This window comes from Petromyzon marinus, unplaced genomic scaffold (assembly GCF_048934315.1).
Source record: "Petromyzon marinus isolate PM22_M1 ecotype Great Lakes invasive population unplaced genomic scaffold, UKy_Petmar_22M1.pri1.0 PM_G_Scaffold_54, whole genome shotgun sequence".
NCBI lineage: Eukaryota > Metazoa > Chordata > Hyperoartia > Petromyzontiformes > Petromyzontidae > Petromyzon > Petromyzon marinus.
This window is the reverse complement of record NW_027423007.1, coordinates 420,251-436,389: the sequence shown is the minus strand read 5'-3', so window position 1 is coordinate 436,389 and position 16,139 is coordinate 420,251. Positions and strand designations below refer to the sequence as shown.

Below are 16,139 nucleotides of genomic sequence, written 5' to 3'. Positions count from 1 at the left end.
CTACTACACGGCTTCGCCCGAGACTTGGATTATTGTCTTGGATTAATACAGGGCCTACGCGGAGGGGGGGGATGCGTGACGTCAGCAGGCACACTGCGTGACGCTGCCGCATGCGGGTGACGTCACAAATGTGACGTCACAGATGTGACATCACCGCTCACTTGCCGTGCAAAATATATCCATTGTTGCGCTCCCCCCCCAAAACACAAAAGTCTATTTTATACTTTTTGCATTGTGTACAGTCTGGAAGCTACCCACGTGCCAAATTTCAAGTTTGTTGCATGTCGGGAAGTATTCTAAACATTTCGAACAGACACACATTCACAACTTTGCCTTTTATATATATAGATTATAGGTTCACGTGAATCCTCGCCTACTTAAACAGTTTTTCTTCTTGCTGTGGTAGCCCCACCTGATGACGGTTGCTTGTGTTACGATCGAAACGTCGTCATCTGTTATTTTTCTACCTACGTGACTCTATGGGCAGTGTTGTCAATGGGCGGTGCTTATCAGTTCTACGGATTGTGATTCATGCTCGCCCTCACGTGTTCTCCTATCCGCGCTACGTTTTCTAAAAGCGCCCTGCTAAGGCCTCACGTGATCACAGCCGCGCGCAGTCGCCTGCCCGTGTTAGAGGCACGAAACGTCGGATTTCCTCCACCACCACCACACGAGGACACAGAAAAGAGCTCAAGACCCCCCCAGACATCTACGCAGCGTTGCGCTGGTGAGGGCCGCGTTGCGCTGGTGAGTGCCGCGTCGAGGCCTAGTCCCGGGGAGTGATGCCGCTCTCGGCTAGATTGCCCAGCCGGCCGAGGTGGCACCCTGGCCGGCTACGGAGCCGCTGTCACTCGATGAACCCTATTAGAGACCTGTCAGATGGTCTAGGTATGTAGCAGGGAGCAAGCTTCTAAATATGTATTAAGGCTGCTTATAGGCTTTTGTAACGAATCGTAGCTGCATTTTTTAAACTTGCATTGTTTGCAATGCACACGCATAAATGCGTGTGCATTGCTCAAATACTTCACTTGAGCACGTCGTGTTCAAACTCACTTTGTCCAATTTAGGAGCTTACAAACTGCCACCTATAAAGTCACGTAGGTAAAAAATAAAATAAAAATAAATGAAAACAACTAAATTAAATCACGGCGTTTCGGAGGCAACACAAGCTTCCTTCATCAGGCGTAAAAAAGCACAGTTATTTTTGCTGTGCCTTTTTTTCTTAGACCGAGTAACCTGCTTGAACAAGTAACACATCCATAAACTCTGCCAGTACTGTATCTCGTTTTATTCACAGTCCGTGTTTACAAGGACGACAAAAATGCACGTAATTATCAGTACGTCGACCTTGCGGTGATGCTTTGCCAGGAGCCCTTTCATATCAACTTTATATTTGTTTCCATCACAATTGTTTCACACAGCACTTGCACAGACGTGCAGCCGTGTTGGTTTCTATCCTGGAGGGTGTTCTCACTCCGGGGGGGGTGCTGTTTAAGTGATGGGAGAAACCTGAGCTGTGGCTGTTACAGCGTTGCCCTGTTTCCTGGGGTATCAATGTTGATTTTTATTTATCTGGTTTAAAAAATCGGCACGAGCATTGGTGCCAAAATAAGACTGTTTCCTCAACTTTAGTATTCTGCAGTGGCGAAATGCAGCCTCAGTGAAATGAGCACGTAAACATGATGAACGCAGGAGCACGTGTCCATCAATTAGGAGCACGTGTCCATCAATTAGGAGCACGTGTCCATCAATTAGGAGCACGTGTCCATCAAGTAGGAGCACGTGTCCATCAATTAGGAGCACGTGTCCATCAATTAGGAGCACGTGTCCATCAAGTAGGAGCGTGCATCCAAGTGTCCCTTGCAAAGGAGATCTTTAACTTGACATGGTTGTCACCTGGTGTACTGGAGGTCGTGGGTTTGATACCGACTGACACTACCTGCTGTATATTTGGAGTTTACGTGTCTCACTCCCCGTGGTCACGTGGAATTTACTCCGGGTCCTCCTGTGTTTCCGTCCACATTCAGAAACACCACGCGTTTACAGTATTTGTCTATACTGCTATAAATGTCCACTTGATGATATCAGCCACCAGTTGTGGCCAGATCTCTGGGCTTCGTGTGGCAAGATCATGCATGGGTTAGTTTTATTAGTATATATTTGTAAAGTGGTTTGTTTACTCTTCCTGTACTCTGCCCCTCACATCGTGTTTGTTGTTGTGATGTTCTGACCCAGTGCCCCAGCTGGACATATATGAAAAATAGCTTCATAGCTCTTTGGATTCCTACTCCTGCGGTCTTAATAAATATCATTCCTCCTGCTCCACCTCCTCCAGCTCCCTCCCTCCCTTCCCCCCTCCTGCTACCTCCCTCCCCCTACTGCTCCCTCCCTTCTACCCCCTCCTCCTAGCCAAGTGAAGGAAGCCCCCGGTCCGACCATCTGCTCCCCCGATGGACGCCTTCACCACCGCACGCTTTGTGGCGCTGCTATTGGCTGTGCTGGGCGACCGTCACCACCCACTCGCCCTGCCCCTTGACCGTGAGTAGCAAACTCTGCCACGCCACCCCATTTGAGAGGATGCCCCCCTCTCTCAACTTTACACCCACCAATCGTCCACTAAAGACCATCGGCTAAACTCGACTCGTTAGACTTCACCGGGCAATGCCCACCGAGCTACGTGGCTCCTTTCTTTCAGAAGCGACCCCGGCGGTCGCAAATGATAGCCGCAAAGAAGCGGCACGACGTTCATAGCGGCGGCCCGAACACTCTGAACGCCTGACGCCGACTCTTCGCGCGGAGGGAAAAACTGGTGCCCAGAAATGTACGAAGCCAACTGCGTCTTACGGGATTTTGGGTCCTCGTGTGTCGCTCAACGTCCAGCGTTGCTGGATGCTGCTGGCGTTGAGGGGTGCCGTGCAAAATCTTCTTCTTCCGCGCAGCCGATGCGGATGCAGAGCGACAACTGCGATTTTACGTGCAGGTGGTCAAGGCCAGACCGCCGTATCAGGAATTAGAGGCGTGGTGGCCGTGACATCTCCTCCGTGCTTCTCGATCGGGGCAAACTTCTACCGGAGAGTTTCACATTTTTCATTTGTGCACCGGGTCTCCTCCGCGTCTGTTTGCTGCAAGCTATGCTTCTATTAACCCGTCGATCTCTTGCAGTTACTCACCCTCCGTCCATCAGGCGGCATTCGCCATTGAATTACATCGTGGAACCGCAGGACAACATTGTGATGGAGTGTGAGGCCCAAGGCAACCCAACGCCCAAGTATGCTCCCTACCTCCCTCCCTCTCTTTTTTTTCACATTTTATTTACGCTTCAACATTGACAAGCTGCGTTGACCATCAAACACAATTCAACTCGCACATTCCCATTATGACGATGAAACTGTCAGCGAATCGGCATACAAAACCATCCACGGCAAAATAACAGTACATTATTATTATTTGTATCGGTGGCAGTTGGTGGGACAACACCGCTGTTGTCGCTGTTATTTCACAGAGCACGTTGACGCACGCAATGGGAAAACTAACAAACGTGATCAAACGTTCGCTCCGCTCCGACCCGAACTGAGCGTGCCGCAACGTTAGCCCTCCCTGTTTGACTTGTTAAGCAAACTTTATTACCTCGGCCGCAAACAATGCGCTGGGGCGATTTCAATGTTGGGTCGTGCGTGAATCACCAGACAAAGACAAACAACAGGTCACGCGCTCAACATCACTCCCTCCCCCACTCCCTCACTCCCTCCCCCTCCTCCCTCTCTCTTTTTTGTGTGGCATCACAGCATCAATGAAACATATGCAACACCTCTGCCATTTCATTTAATTATGAGCATCTTCAAAACAGTTTTGTTAAACACATTGAAGCGTACACAAGTTGAAAAAAAGCCTTCTACATCACCATCATCATCAAAACCAGTTGTTTTAACCGAACGTTACTTCACGTACGTTTTTTAAAATCTATTTACGCAGGCTTTCAGGCTACGGGTTAGAAATAAAATAAAAAATCAAAGTTTAACATTTTTCACAGGGTAAAGGTGAAATTTTTGCCAACCAAACTTTTACATTTCTGCACTTGCTGCCCTCGCTGCAAACGTTGTTACAACAAGGCTTGAACAAAGGCCGGTGTCCTAAAACAACAACCAACTAACCGCTTTCCCCACCGACAATTTGGTACTGAATTCCTCCTTCCCTCTCAACTGCACAGCACAGCGGTGTAAGAAACTCTGGCGAAAGACAATTTACAAGGTTGGCCGTTTAAAATTAAATTAAAATTAAACTCCCTCCCTCCCTCTCTCTCTCTCCCTCCCTCCCTCTCTCACTACCTCCCTCACTCCCTCCCTGCCTCCCTCCCTCACTCCCTCACTCCCTCCCTCTCTCACTCCCTCCCTCCCTCACTCCCTCTCTCTTTTTTTTACGATCAGAGGAAACAAGAAGATGCTCGGTGTAGTCGGCACTTTGCTCCATTCATCATTTCTTTTTTTGTTTTATTATGCTTTGCTTTATGTAAACCCCCCCCCTCCCTTTTAAATGAAAGACCCAACACATTTTTTTTCTTTTTTTCTGCTCTCCTTTCCTCTTCCCTCTCTCTCTACCCCCCTCTCTGCCCCCCCCCCCCTCTCTCTCTACCCCCCTCTCTGCCTCTCCTCTCTCTCTACCTCCCTCTCCGCCCCTTCTCTCTCTCTGCCTGCTCTCTTCCTACTCCATTTAGCTCTCTCTCGCTCTCTTTTTTCTTTATAACTACAACAAGTGCTGCATCTGCACGCAGCCCTTCCCACAGTCAAACGGCCTTCGACGGGTAGCTTAGATCTGCATGCAGAGCTCTCCGTCATCTGCCACCGAGCACACGGCCTCCTCCAGAGCCCACTGCTCCTTGAAGGCCGGCACGGCGTGGGTCAGCCGCGCATGGCGGAACTCCAGCCACACCCTGGCTCCGACCAGAGCGCGGAAGATGCCCAGGCTGCTGGCTGGACGTTGCCCCTCCAGGACCATCTTCCTCGCCCTGTATATGGCGAGCTTGGCGTAGCCGAAGAGCACGTTGACCAGCCCCTGAAGATGTTGGGGTCCGTCGCCCTTCGGGTATCCAAAGATGAGGACCGTCGGGGAGAAGTGGAGGCTGAACCTTAGAAGGATGTTTCTCAGGACCTTGAACAGCGAGTCCAGGCTCTTGCACTCCACGTATTGGTATGCCACCGTCTCCACTTGACTGCAGAACCGGCACTCCGGGCACGTGTCGGTGAAGCGCGCCAGGGAGACGTTGGTGGTGACGGTGCCATGGGCGATGCTCCAGTTGAGATCGCCGATGCGGTTGTACGTCGGCCTGCAGTAGAGTTGCCTCCAGCGAGAGACGCAGGGCAGGGCTTTCCTCCAGGCATGGTCCTTGTGGCTCCTCAGGGTGTCCTGTTGGTGGAACCAGACCATGTAGGAGTAGAGCACCTTCCTCTTTACATTTGCGAAGGCCACCTCCGGTAGGTCTTCTAGCCGGCACAGGTTGTGATCCGCCTTGGTTTGTCGGTATTGGCGATGCAGTGGCACGACTGAGAGCTCCGGTGGAGGGGGATCGAGAGGGGCCTCGTCATCCCCAACGCCGATGGGGGGCGTTCTCCCCACTGCCGCTGAGAAGGCCCCCTTGGCTTCGGCCAGGATCCGGGCAGCCACCCGGAGCGACTGCAGCCCTGTCTTTGCGGCCATGTCTGCTGGTCCGAGCCACTGGCCCCGTGTTTCAGGCTCCACCAGATCCCCCATCCTGGTGAGCCGCGCGTTGGCGAGGCGCCTCTCCGTGCCAGGGGTGGTGGTGGTGGATGGCAGCTTTGTCTGTGGGTTCCTGAGGATCGGTTCGAAGACCAGATCCTCGGCCGATCGCGGTTGGTTCAGCCTCCTGACGGCGGGGGAGCTCCATGTCTGCAGGACGCTTCTGTAGAAGGGTGGCAGCTGTCCCAGTGGGAGGCCCTGCAGGTCCATGTAGAATAGTTGCTTGGAGCACTGCAGACCCCCCAGCTGTTTCAGGAGGAAAGAGGCCGTGACTCTCCAGGCCGGTGCAGGGGCGGCATGCAGGAACTTTTGCGCCGCCTGCAGTCGGAAGGTGGCCAGCTGACTCCGCACGCACACCAGCCCGTGACTGCCCTCGTCCAGTGGCAGGGCCAGGACCCCAGCCGCGACCCGGTGTCCTCCACCCCACCAGAAGAAGTCGAGGGCTCACTTCTGAAGTGCGTTGACGAGGCTCATGGGGGGGTGCAGGGAGAAAAGTCGGTGCCACAGCATGGACGTCACGAGCTGGTTCACCACCAACGTCTTTGTCCTGAAGGTGAGGAACTTGCACAGGCGACCCCAGGTGCCCAGCCGCTCCTTCACCTTCTCCTCCAGCTCGACCCAGTTCCTCTGCGGTGGTTCCTCCTCTGGTCCGAGGAACATTCCCAGGTGGTGCAGCGATGTTGTGCTCCAATTGATGGCTTTTGCCTTCTCGGGACACTCGGTCATGTCCCACGCTCCAACCAGCAGGCCGCTGCACTTTTGCCAGTTCATTTTTGATGAGGAGGCTTTCGAAAAGACCTCCTGGCATTCATGCAGCAGGGCGACATCAGCCAGGGAGCGCAGGATGAGGAGGACGTCGTCGGCGTATGCCGTCAGGACCGACTTGACGCTTGGTTCCCTCAGCACCAGGCCGCTGAGTCTCCACCTTATGAGACTCAGGAAAGGCTCTAATGCCAGGGCATAAAGTTGGCCCGACAATGGGCATCCCTGTCTCACTCCTCGTTCGAATTTGACCGGGGCAGTGAGGGCGCCGTTGATCTTAATCATGCACTCCGCCTTGGTGTAAAGTAGGCGGATCGTTCGGACAAAGGCATCCCCAAAACCCAAGGTCTTGAGGGTTCCCAGCAGGTACTTGTGGTCCATTCTGTCAAAAGCCTTTTTCCTGGTCAAGAGCCAGAAACGCGATTGGGATGCCCAACCTCTGGGACACCGCGATGAGGTCCCTGACCAGTAGGATGCCGTCGTGGATGGTTCGTCCGGGGATGGTGTAGGACTGGTCCCCGTTTACGACTTGTGCAATTACCCCTTTCAGTCGCAGGGAGAGAGCCTTCGTCAATATTTTGTAGTCTGTGTTCAGGAGGGACACCGGATGCCAGTTTTGTAGGTGCCTCACATCTCCGTTTTTGGGAAGCAGAGTGAGCACCGCCCTCCTCCAAGACTGAGGCATCACCCCGGTGACTGAGGCTTCCTCCAGCACCTCTCTGTAGTCCTCCCGCAGGGATGACCAAAAAGTGGCGTAAAACTCCCCTGTTAGGCTGTCTAACCCTGGGGATTTATTCGGGGCCAGTCCTCTTACGGCTGCGTCAAGGTCAGTCCTGGTGAGCTTTTGCTCTAGCAGCTCTCTCCCGTCTTCCCCCAGGGTGGGTAGACCACTCCATGCCTCCGCCTGGGCCGGTTCCGATGTTTCTTCAGGGGAGAACAGGTTGCCGTAGAAGTCTCTGATGATGGTCGACTTCTGCTGGAGTTCGTGCACCAGGACACCGTCACCATCAAAGAGGCACTCCATGGATTTGCGTCTCCCATTCTGCCTCCCGAGGGAGTAGAAAAGCGGGGATCCCGTGTCGAGGTCCGTGATGAGCTTCACCCGGGATCGCACAAACGCTCCCCTCGTCTGCTCCTCCTCTAGCCCTTTGAGACGCTCCCTATTCTCCTCGTATTCTTGGAGAAGAGCAGGGTCGCTGTCCTCGGCGAGGCGACCCTCCAAATTGAGGACTCGGGCTTCCATGTCGGTGATGTCCAGGTTCTTCAGTCTGGTGCTCCCCCAGGTGTATTGTTGGCACAACAGCCTGGTGTGCACTTTGCCCACATCCCACCATTGGGCCAGAGAGTTGAACTGCGTTTTGGTTTTTCACCACTCTTCCCAGAAGTCCTCGAACATTTCTAAGAAGGTGCCATCCTCCAGCAGTGAGTTGTTAAAATGCCAGCGGGACGTGCCCTCACGGGCCCTCTCCAGCCTGACACGGAGCACGATGAGGTTGTGGTCCGTGAAGGGTGCCGCCCTGATGCCAGACGTTGTGGCGCACGTCACAAAGCTCTTAGAGATGTAAAATCTGTCGAGCCTGGACTGCGTCACCGAGCCATCGCGCCTCGTCCTCGTGTACGTGAACTAGCGTTGGCCCGGGTGATGTATGCGCCACACATCCACCAAGGCGGCGTCCTCCAGGAGTCCCTGCATTTCCCTCTTAGGCCCTACTCCCCCTGGCTGCCCCCCCGAACGATCCAGGGCGCCGAGTGTGCAGTTGTGGTCGCCACCCACAATCACGCACGCATCGTCCGGGATCCCGGCCAGGTGCCTCCTCAGGAGGTGCAGAAATGGGATCTTCTCCTTGTTGGTCACCGGCGCGTACACATTCAGTAGGTGGGTGGTGACATCGCCCACCCTGACCGTTACCGCGAGCAGCCTTCCCTTCACCACTTCGGTGTGGGTGATGAGTTCGGGATGAAACCCTTTAGCGAACAGGGTCGCGACTCCACAGGAGGTGTTGTCAAGGTGACTGTAGAAGGAGTCCCCTCCCCACTCCTTCCTCCAGTCATCCTCGTCCTCGACCGTGAGATGCGTCTCGTGAATGAAGAAGACAGAGGCAGCGTGTTTCCTCGCAAGAGACATTGCGGAAAACCTCGGCACTGCCTCCCTGCACCCGTTCACATTCAGGGAGCCGATGTACATAGGCATTGCTTGTTCCTTTCCCCCGTGGCCTCCCACCTTATAATTTGTTTGCGGAAAAATCTCAGCTTTGCCCTGTCCTTGCCCCAGAACTCGAGTCTCTGCTTGGCAAGGAATCTCTCTGCTTGAGTCACAGAGGCCTTTATTGCCTTGCTGTCCTTCCAATGAGCCAAGGCAATGTCCGCTCTGTCCTTCCTCATGTTGGTCTCGTTGAGGAATTTCCAGAGATCTTCCGAGGAGATCAGGGGAGTCTGAGGGTCAAGGAGTGTAGACCTCTGGCTGCTCTCGCTCCCCATGCTGAAGCAGTCGTCCCGATCTGAATCGATTTCCTCGGCGTCCGGCTCCGCTGGAAGAGCTGCAGCGGCTGAGCTGGCGCATGGCCCAGCGGCGTCCTCTCCCCCGGTGTTAGGGATGGCCTGGGATGGCTCCTGCTCAGGCTCTTCGGGTGGATGGCCCGGTGTCTCTTCCGCTGGTTTTAGATCAGCAGTGGTACGGGGACCTTCCTCCTCATTCCCATCCATTTCGTCCTTGCCCATAGTGAGTGTTTCTCCGCCAACTTCTTCCTCTTGGTCAAGGGCTTCCTGTATAGCTGGTGGGGAGTGAGTCTCTATGACAACAGTAGGCGGGTCGATTTCCGTGGTGATGTCGCCTTCATCGTCGACGGTCTCCTGCTGTAGAAACCCTTCCCCAGACGCACGCTGCTTCTTCCTCTTGGCGGGTTTCTTCCTCGCCGCCCGCGCGTCACTCGGCGTGGCGTCTGGGAAGGCAAAAACCGCGTCTTCGGCATCTGGCAGCTGTTCTGCTTCCTCCCCTCGTGTGGGGGGTTTCACCGCTTCTTCCTGTTCGAGGTCTGGGAGGGGTTCCTCCTCTGAATTTGACCCTTGAGATCCGGGTCCTTCTGTATTCTTCCTCTTGCAATTTGTCGCTTGAGGCGGCGAAGTTGGGGCCACGACTTGAGGTGTAGGAGGCTGCGTGGCTGGCGGGTCTGGTGTGGGCTGTTGGGGGGCTTGTTGCAATAGGGGCTCTTGCTGCTTTGCCCCCCTTGCTCTGCCTCCCTCCTCCCCGCTCTTTTCTCCGACCCTCGCCGTCGTCGGTTTAGGGCAATCCCTTCGGAAGTGCCCCTCTTCTTTGCAGAGATTGCATCTGATGGAATCTTTGGCATAAAACAGTCTATGGGCAATGCCTGCATTGACAATGACAAATGAGCCCTCTTCCTGCTGTCCTTGAGTCAGCAGGACGTGCACCTGCCTCTTGAAAGATAAAATGTGATTGAGAGCAGGCTTTCTGCACCCCAGTGCCAGAGCACGTATTGGCACCACGATGGTGCCCAGCTTGGACACGTGCTCCAACACGGCCTTGTCGGGGATGTAGGGCGGCACGTTCGAAATGACTATTCGCGCCGCCACCGAAGCGATGGGTTCCAGCTGGACGTGGAGTCCCCCCACGGTCATCCCCTTCTCGACGGCCGCATCGGCCACCTTCTTCGTCGTCAGGAAGAAGACGGCTTTCCCGCTGACCTTCGAGGCGTGGGTGATGGTGGCCGGCGGGACGATGGCGGCCAGGGCCTCGACGTACGCCTCGATCGTGACGGAGCTCGAGGCGTAGCAACGGATGCCGTTCTCGCGCAGCGGCAGTGGTCACCAATTGGGGGGGTTGGCCTTGGAGCAGAGGCCCTAGTGGGGGGCCTCGTGACTCCAGGCAGATTGGCAGCTGCGACCTTTGCGTAAGTGGCCATTTTGTTCCTGCTACCTTCAATTTCTACCTGACTGTGGTGCTGCGCTTCTATACAGGGCTCCCCTTGAGAGAATGTAAACTGAGGATGAATAATGAATCCTCGTTTAAGAAAATAATGAAAGGAAAAAAGAAAGGAAAGAGATATATTTATTTATTCAATAAACTATTTTTATTGAATAAATTATGAAGCAGTAAATGAAAAAATAATTTGATAGTGATATCTAATAATAAATTTGCGTGTTAAATAAATGAATGTATTTTGCAAACAAATCTACTTTTTAGAAAAATGTGTTTATTAAATGCATTCACTCATCGTTAAATAAATATAACTTAGAGTCCTTGCACACTCGTGGAGGCAAACAAAAAAAACGCAGTGTGTTAAGGAATCATTAACTAATAGATTGCTTTAGCCTCAAAGTAAACAATTACTTGTGTGGCCTTAAATTTCTGCGCTACAGTGTGGATGCCTCCACGTGGCTCACACAAAATGTAAGTTATAACAAATCTCAAATAGTTTGAGATTCGTAAACCGAGATTAAAAACATAAGCAGAAGAATAAAGGAACAATAAGTAGAGTATAAAAATACCTGTAAAGTATGAAAACGATGCTTTAATTAACTATGGGATTGAGCCCATCGCCTAAGAAACACCAACGTGTTTCAAAAGGCTATGGCCTCACCCTGAACTGTTAAGCTTAAAAAAGTAAAGAAAAATGAGCAACACAAAAAGTACTACTTGTGTGTGCAAAAGGCAGAATACTTACTCCTGATGAGTAAAAACTTGAAGAAAAGAAATGAATTAGAAGAGGGTATGTTAGATTTATAAAGTTACCACGGGGAGCTCAAACGAAGCGCGTCCTCTCTCTCTCTTTCTCTCCCTCACTCCCTCCCTCTCTCACTCCCTCACTCCCTCCCTCACTCCCTCTCTCACTCCCTCCCTCACTCCCTCCCTCTCTCACTCCCTCACTATCTCCCTCCCTCCCTCACTCCCTCCCTCTCTCCCTCCCTCACTCCCTCCCTCCCTCCCTCTCCCTCAATCCCTCTCCTCCCTCACTCCCTCCCTCTCCTCCCTCCTTTTTTATTTTTATTTAACGATCAGAAGAAACAGAAAGATGCTCGGTCTTTCGGCACTTTGCTTCGTTCATCATGTCGTCTTTTTTCGTCTTTTTTGTTTGCTTACGTGCCCCCTTTTAAAAAAAAATTAAAGATATAACACGGTTTTCCCATGTAACATAAATCGCATTGTCTGCTACTGTGTTCGTAAACACCATAAAAAAAAATTCAACCTTAAAAACCCATCACCACCAGATCCCCTGCTTTTGTCACATTACACAAAGCACCCTCGGTAGCCCAACGCGTCGAGAAAGACGTGTCGCCCCCCGTCAACTGAGCGTACCGAAATTCCAGCCAAATTCTGCCAGAAACCAGGGCCTTGAAGATGCGGCAGTGGCTGGGGACGCCGCTCCCGTCAATTGCGCATTTCCTGGCCCTATAGATGGCCAGTTTGGCGTTGTTCATGATGAAGTCCGTCAACCCCTCGATATCCTTGGTACCCTCGTGCCCCCTATATCCAAAAATAAGAATTGTGGGGGAGAAATGAAGATTGAATTTCAGTAGAATATTGCGTAACAGCTTATAGAGTGAGTCTAGGCTTTTGCGGCGTACGTATTGATGCGCCACTCTTTCTAGCTCACCACAGAATCCGCGTTCACGATTTGCGTCTGTGAAAAGTGCCAGGAATGTGTTCGTGGTCACAGTCCCATGGGCAGTGCTCCAGCTAAGATCACTGTGGTGCTTGTACGATGGATTTGAGTAAAACAGCTCCCAATGAGGCCTCAAGCGATCACCGCAGGGGCATCGTGTCCCTCCAAGCGTAGCCCTAACGTGACGTTATTATTTGTTGATGGTGGAAATCGACCATTTGGGCGTACAGCTTTTTCCGGTCTACACCTGAGAAGCACCCCTCCTGGCCATTCCCCGTGGCGTGCCCCCCGTGCTGCCGTGAGGAAGAGAGGCGAGTGTGCTCCTGTGCTGGGACGACATTCAGCTTTGGTGGCACTGGGCCACCGCCGGCTGACTCGTCGCCAACGCTCGCAGCAGGCGCGCTCCCCACTGCTGTTGAGAAGGACCTTCATACCTCATTCACGAGTTTTGCGGCGAGTCTCACCGAGCGCATCTTGGTCATCGCAGTTATCTCGGCAGGGAGAAGCCATTGCCCCCCCCCCCCCACAGTGCCCGGTTTCACAAAATCGCCCACCCTCATGAGACGTGCGTCCACCACGCGTTTCTCCATGGCAAGGCCCACAAGAGAGGGTAGTGCCGTGTGGGGGTTCCGTAACAGCGGCTCGTGAGCAAATTCTGATGCCAACTGGGGTGTGTTCAGTCGGGCGGTGACAAGGAAACCCCATGTATCTAGGATACTCCTGTAGAAGTGGGGAATCTGCGTGAGTGGAATACCCGTAATGTCCACGAAGAAGAGCTGCTTGCTGCGCTGAAGGCCCCCCGAGGTTATTCAGAAAAAAAAAGATGCTGTGGAGCACCACACGGGTGATGGGGCCGTGTAGAGAAACCTCTGTACGGCTTGTAGACGAAAAGTAGAGAGTTGGCTCAGTACACACACCAGACCGTGCCCGCCCTCCCGCAGTGGCAAGGCCAAGACACCGGCAGCCACACGGTGCTTCCTCTGCGACCAGAAGAAGGCAGCTTTCAGTCTCTGAAGTTTTGCTAAGAGCTATGCGGGTGGAGTGAGGGAAAAGAAGCGGTGCCACAAGGTGGTACCCTCCGTCGATGCTTTATTGGGCGATGCCGCTTGCCCCTCCACTGATGACCCTCCATCGTCCTCGTCCCGGTCACCGCGCGTAGTTTGGTCAGTCGGGTCCTGTTTGGGCTCCTCCGTGCTCTCGGCCGCTCGCGTTTCCTGGGAGCCCTCGGCCGCCTCGCAGGGCGCGTCGTCGCGGTCTGAAGCGCGACCCTCTTCACTGGTTTCCTCCGTCACTGCACAGGTTGCGTTTCCCCCCCCGCTTACATTTCAGGCTGCAGATTTTCTTCAGGCGTCCCGCGCTTGAGCTTGGTTCCCGCACGGGGCTTCTTCCCTGTTGCGTGTCCCGCCTCTAGGGGCGTCTGGGACGGTGAAGACTTCCGTCCTTGCCACCGGCAGCTCTCTGCGTCTCCCCCAGGCGTTGGTGCGATGTCCGACTCCAACTCTGGGAGATCTTTAAAGGGACTGACCTCATCCCCGCTTGACTCTGGGGACGACGAAGCCGAATCCCCCTATAAATTTCCTCTTCAGAGGTCCGGCTGTCAATGATGGCTGGGTGGCTGGCTGAGCCTCGGTCTCCATGGCAGTAGCTGGTGTCGGAGCGGGGTCTACCGCCATCTCGGGTGATCTCCGTGGTGAGGGACCCTCTTCTGGGTCACTTGTTGGGTGTGCTTCTTTAGCACCCTTTTCCACCGTTGCCTCGCTGTTGGATTGGGCATTTGCTGTCTTTGGTGCAGTGTTTTTTTAATATGCCCCTCTACTTTGCATAGGTTGAATTTTAGCACGTCCCTGCAGTAAAACAGCCTTTGGGCCCTTCCTCCATGCATGACGACAAAGGAGCCCTCCCTCAAGCTGCCCATTGGGCACCAGCATGTAGACCTGCCTTCTAAATGACAAGACATGCCTCAAGGCAGGATTTTTGAGGCCCAGAGGCACACGCTGTAGGTTGGAAGTCAGCGTACCCAACTTAGCCAGGTTATCTTGGATGTCTTTATCGGGAATGTAGGGGGGGGACGTTGGATGCGATCACTCGTACCGATGGCGACGACAGTGGCTCCAAGGTGAGGTGCCAATTGTCAACCGTCAGCCCCTTCTCCATGGTGGCGTTTGCCACCTTTTCGGACTGCATGAAGAAAACCACCCTTCCGCTCACCTTGGAGGCATACTTTATCGAGCCCTCAGGCACGATGGCGCCCAGCGCTTCCGCGTAAACTTCGAGCGGGACATCGGTGGAAGCCGGGCGGCGGATCCCAGCCTTCGCGTGGAGGCTCCAGCTGCTGCTGCTGCTGCTGCGGGCGCCTTACAGGCCCCAAGAGACCGGCCTTGCGTAGGCGTGGTAGCTTTCTCGTGTGAGACGTCGCACACAAACTGCTAAAGCAAACCTCTCTTACTCTCTAAAGCCGAGAAAATTATTGACAAAAAAACAAGAAACGAAGATGAATGTTTATAAAGATGGTCAAACCTGTGTTATGACCACCTTCTCATAATTACTATTACTGCTGTCCACCCAAAGCTCCCATGGAGAGGGTAAAATTACTTAATGTAGAAAAAAAGCACACCAATAAAAAAAAATGCTGTAAACACGCTCGCAGTACAACACAAGAGGGGTCTAAAGGGGATGTCGGCACTGCACTCACACCGGCCGGCGTGGGTACAGTGCCAACACATGGTGCGTGTAACACGTGGAGGCACGCGAGACAAAGGAACGAACAGAAAACACGAAAAACGCACAAAATTCTAAAAATTGCTTGAGGAACAAAGGAACTCAAAATCGAATTGACAACAAAGAAAAGCGTGATTATGAAATCGACTATCAAGTAAAAGTGGAGGATTGTGCGGAGAGCGAAGACACCTGTACACTGCAGAGAGCGCAGCCGCGCCCTGAACGGTGAAAACAACATAAAGGAACGAGGAAAGAAGGACGAAGGAAGTCCAAATAAATAAAGAAAGTGATCACAAATTGTGTGTAAAGCAAGACACTGTTGGTGAAAATACATCCCGAAAAAAGGGTGAGAAAAATAAAAGTTTTAGAGGTAAGGCCAGGAGCTTCGGGTGAAACACGTCTCTCTCCATCCCCTCCCTCCCTCCCTCCCTCCCTTCCTCCCCTCCCCTCCCTCCCTCCCTCCCTCCCTCTCCTCCCTCCCTCCCTCTCCTCCCTTCCTCCCTCCCTCCCCTCCCCTCCCTCCCTCCCTCCCTCCCTCCCCTCCCTCCCTCCCTCCCTCCCCTCCCTTCCTCCCTCCCCTCCCCTCCCTCCCTCCCTCCCTCCCCTCCCTCCCCTCCCTTCCTCCCTCCCCTCCCTCCCCTCCCTTCCTCCCTCCCTCCCCTCCCCTCCCTCCCTCCCCTCCCTCCCCTCCCTTCCTCCCTCCCCTCCCTCCCCTCCCTTCCTCCCTCCCTCCCTCTCCTCCCTCCCCTCCCTCTCCTCCCTCCCTCCCCTCCCCTCCCTCCCCTCCCTCCCTCCCTCCCTCCCTCCCTTCCTCCCTCCCTCCCTCCCTCCCTCCCTCCCCTCCCCTCCCTTCCTCTCTCCCTCCCTCCCTCTCCTCCCTCCCTCCCTCTCCTCCCTCCCCTCCCTCCCCTCCCTCCCTCCCTCTCCTCCCCTCCCTCCCTTCCCTCCCCTCCCATTTGCGCTTCAGGTTCCGGTGGAGCAAAGACGGCCGGCGTTTTGACCCAGGCTGGGACCCCAACGTGAAGCAACACGGGAATGGCTCCGGCACTTTCACCGTGGACACGGCGGCGGTGTTGGCCGCATCCGGCGGCCAACACGACGCTATGGAGGCCTACGAGGGGGTCTACCGCTGCTTGGCGGAGAACCGGCATGGAACGGCCCTCACCGGGGGACGAGCACCCCGGCGCGGCGCGCGGTAAACCAGCCGGCCCGGCGTGCGCCGCAGTGCCGGCCTTGCAAAGGTGCCGCTCGCTGACAGCGCTTGCCCCGACGATCTGTTAAGGCTACACG

The 16,139-nt window shown here is 54.1% G+C and overlaps 1 protein-coding gene across 4 annotated transcripts; it reads left to right on the top strand.

Annotated features, from left to right (window-relative positions):
* The first annotated feature begins 571 nt into the window (after positions 1-571).
* LOC142917863 (neuronal cell adhesion molecule-like) lies at positions 572-16,065 on the top strand. Of its 4 annotated transcripts, none has more exons than XM_076062195.1 (4): positions 572-727; positions 2,410-2,538; positions 3,163-3,268; positions 15,817-16,065. In XM_076062195.1, the coding sequence occupies exons 2-4, from the start codon at positions 2,451-2,453 to the stop codon at positions 16,046-16,048; spliced, it is 426 nt and encodes a 141-aa protein (XP_075918310.1). In that variant the 5' UTR covers positions 572-727; positions 2,410-2,450; the 3' UTR covers positions 16,049-16,065. The 4 variants fall into 4 exon arrangements, with proteins under 4 accessions (XP_075918310.1, XP_075918309.1, XP_075918308.1 ...); XM_076062194.1 differs by having other exon boundaries at positions 2,336-2,538; XM_076062193.1 differs by having other exon boundaries at positions 572-747.
* The last annotated feature ends 74 nt before the right edge of the window (positions 16,066-16,139 follow it).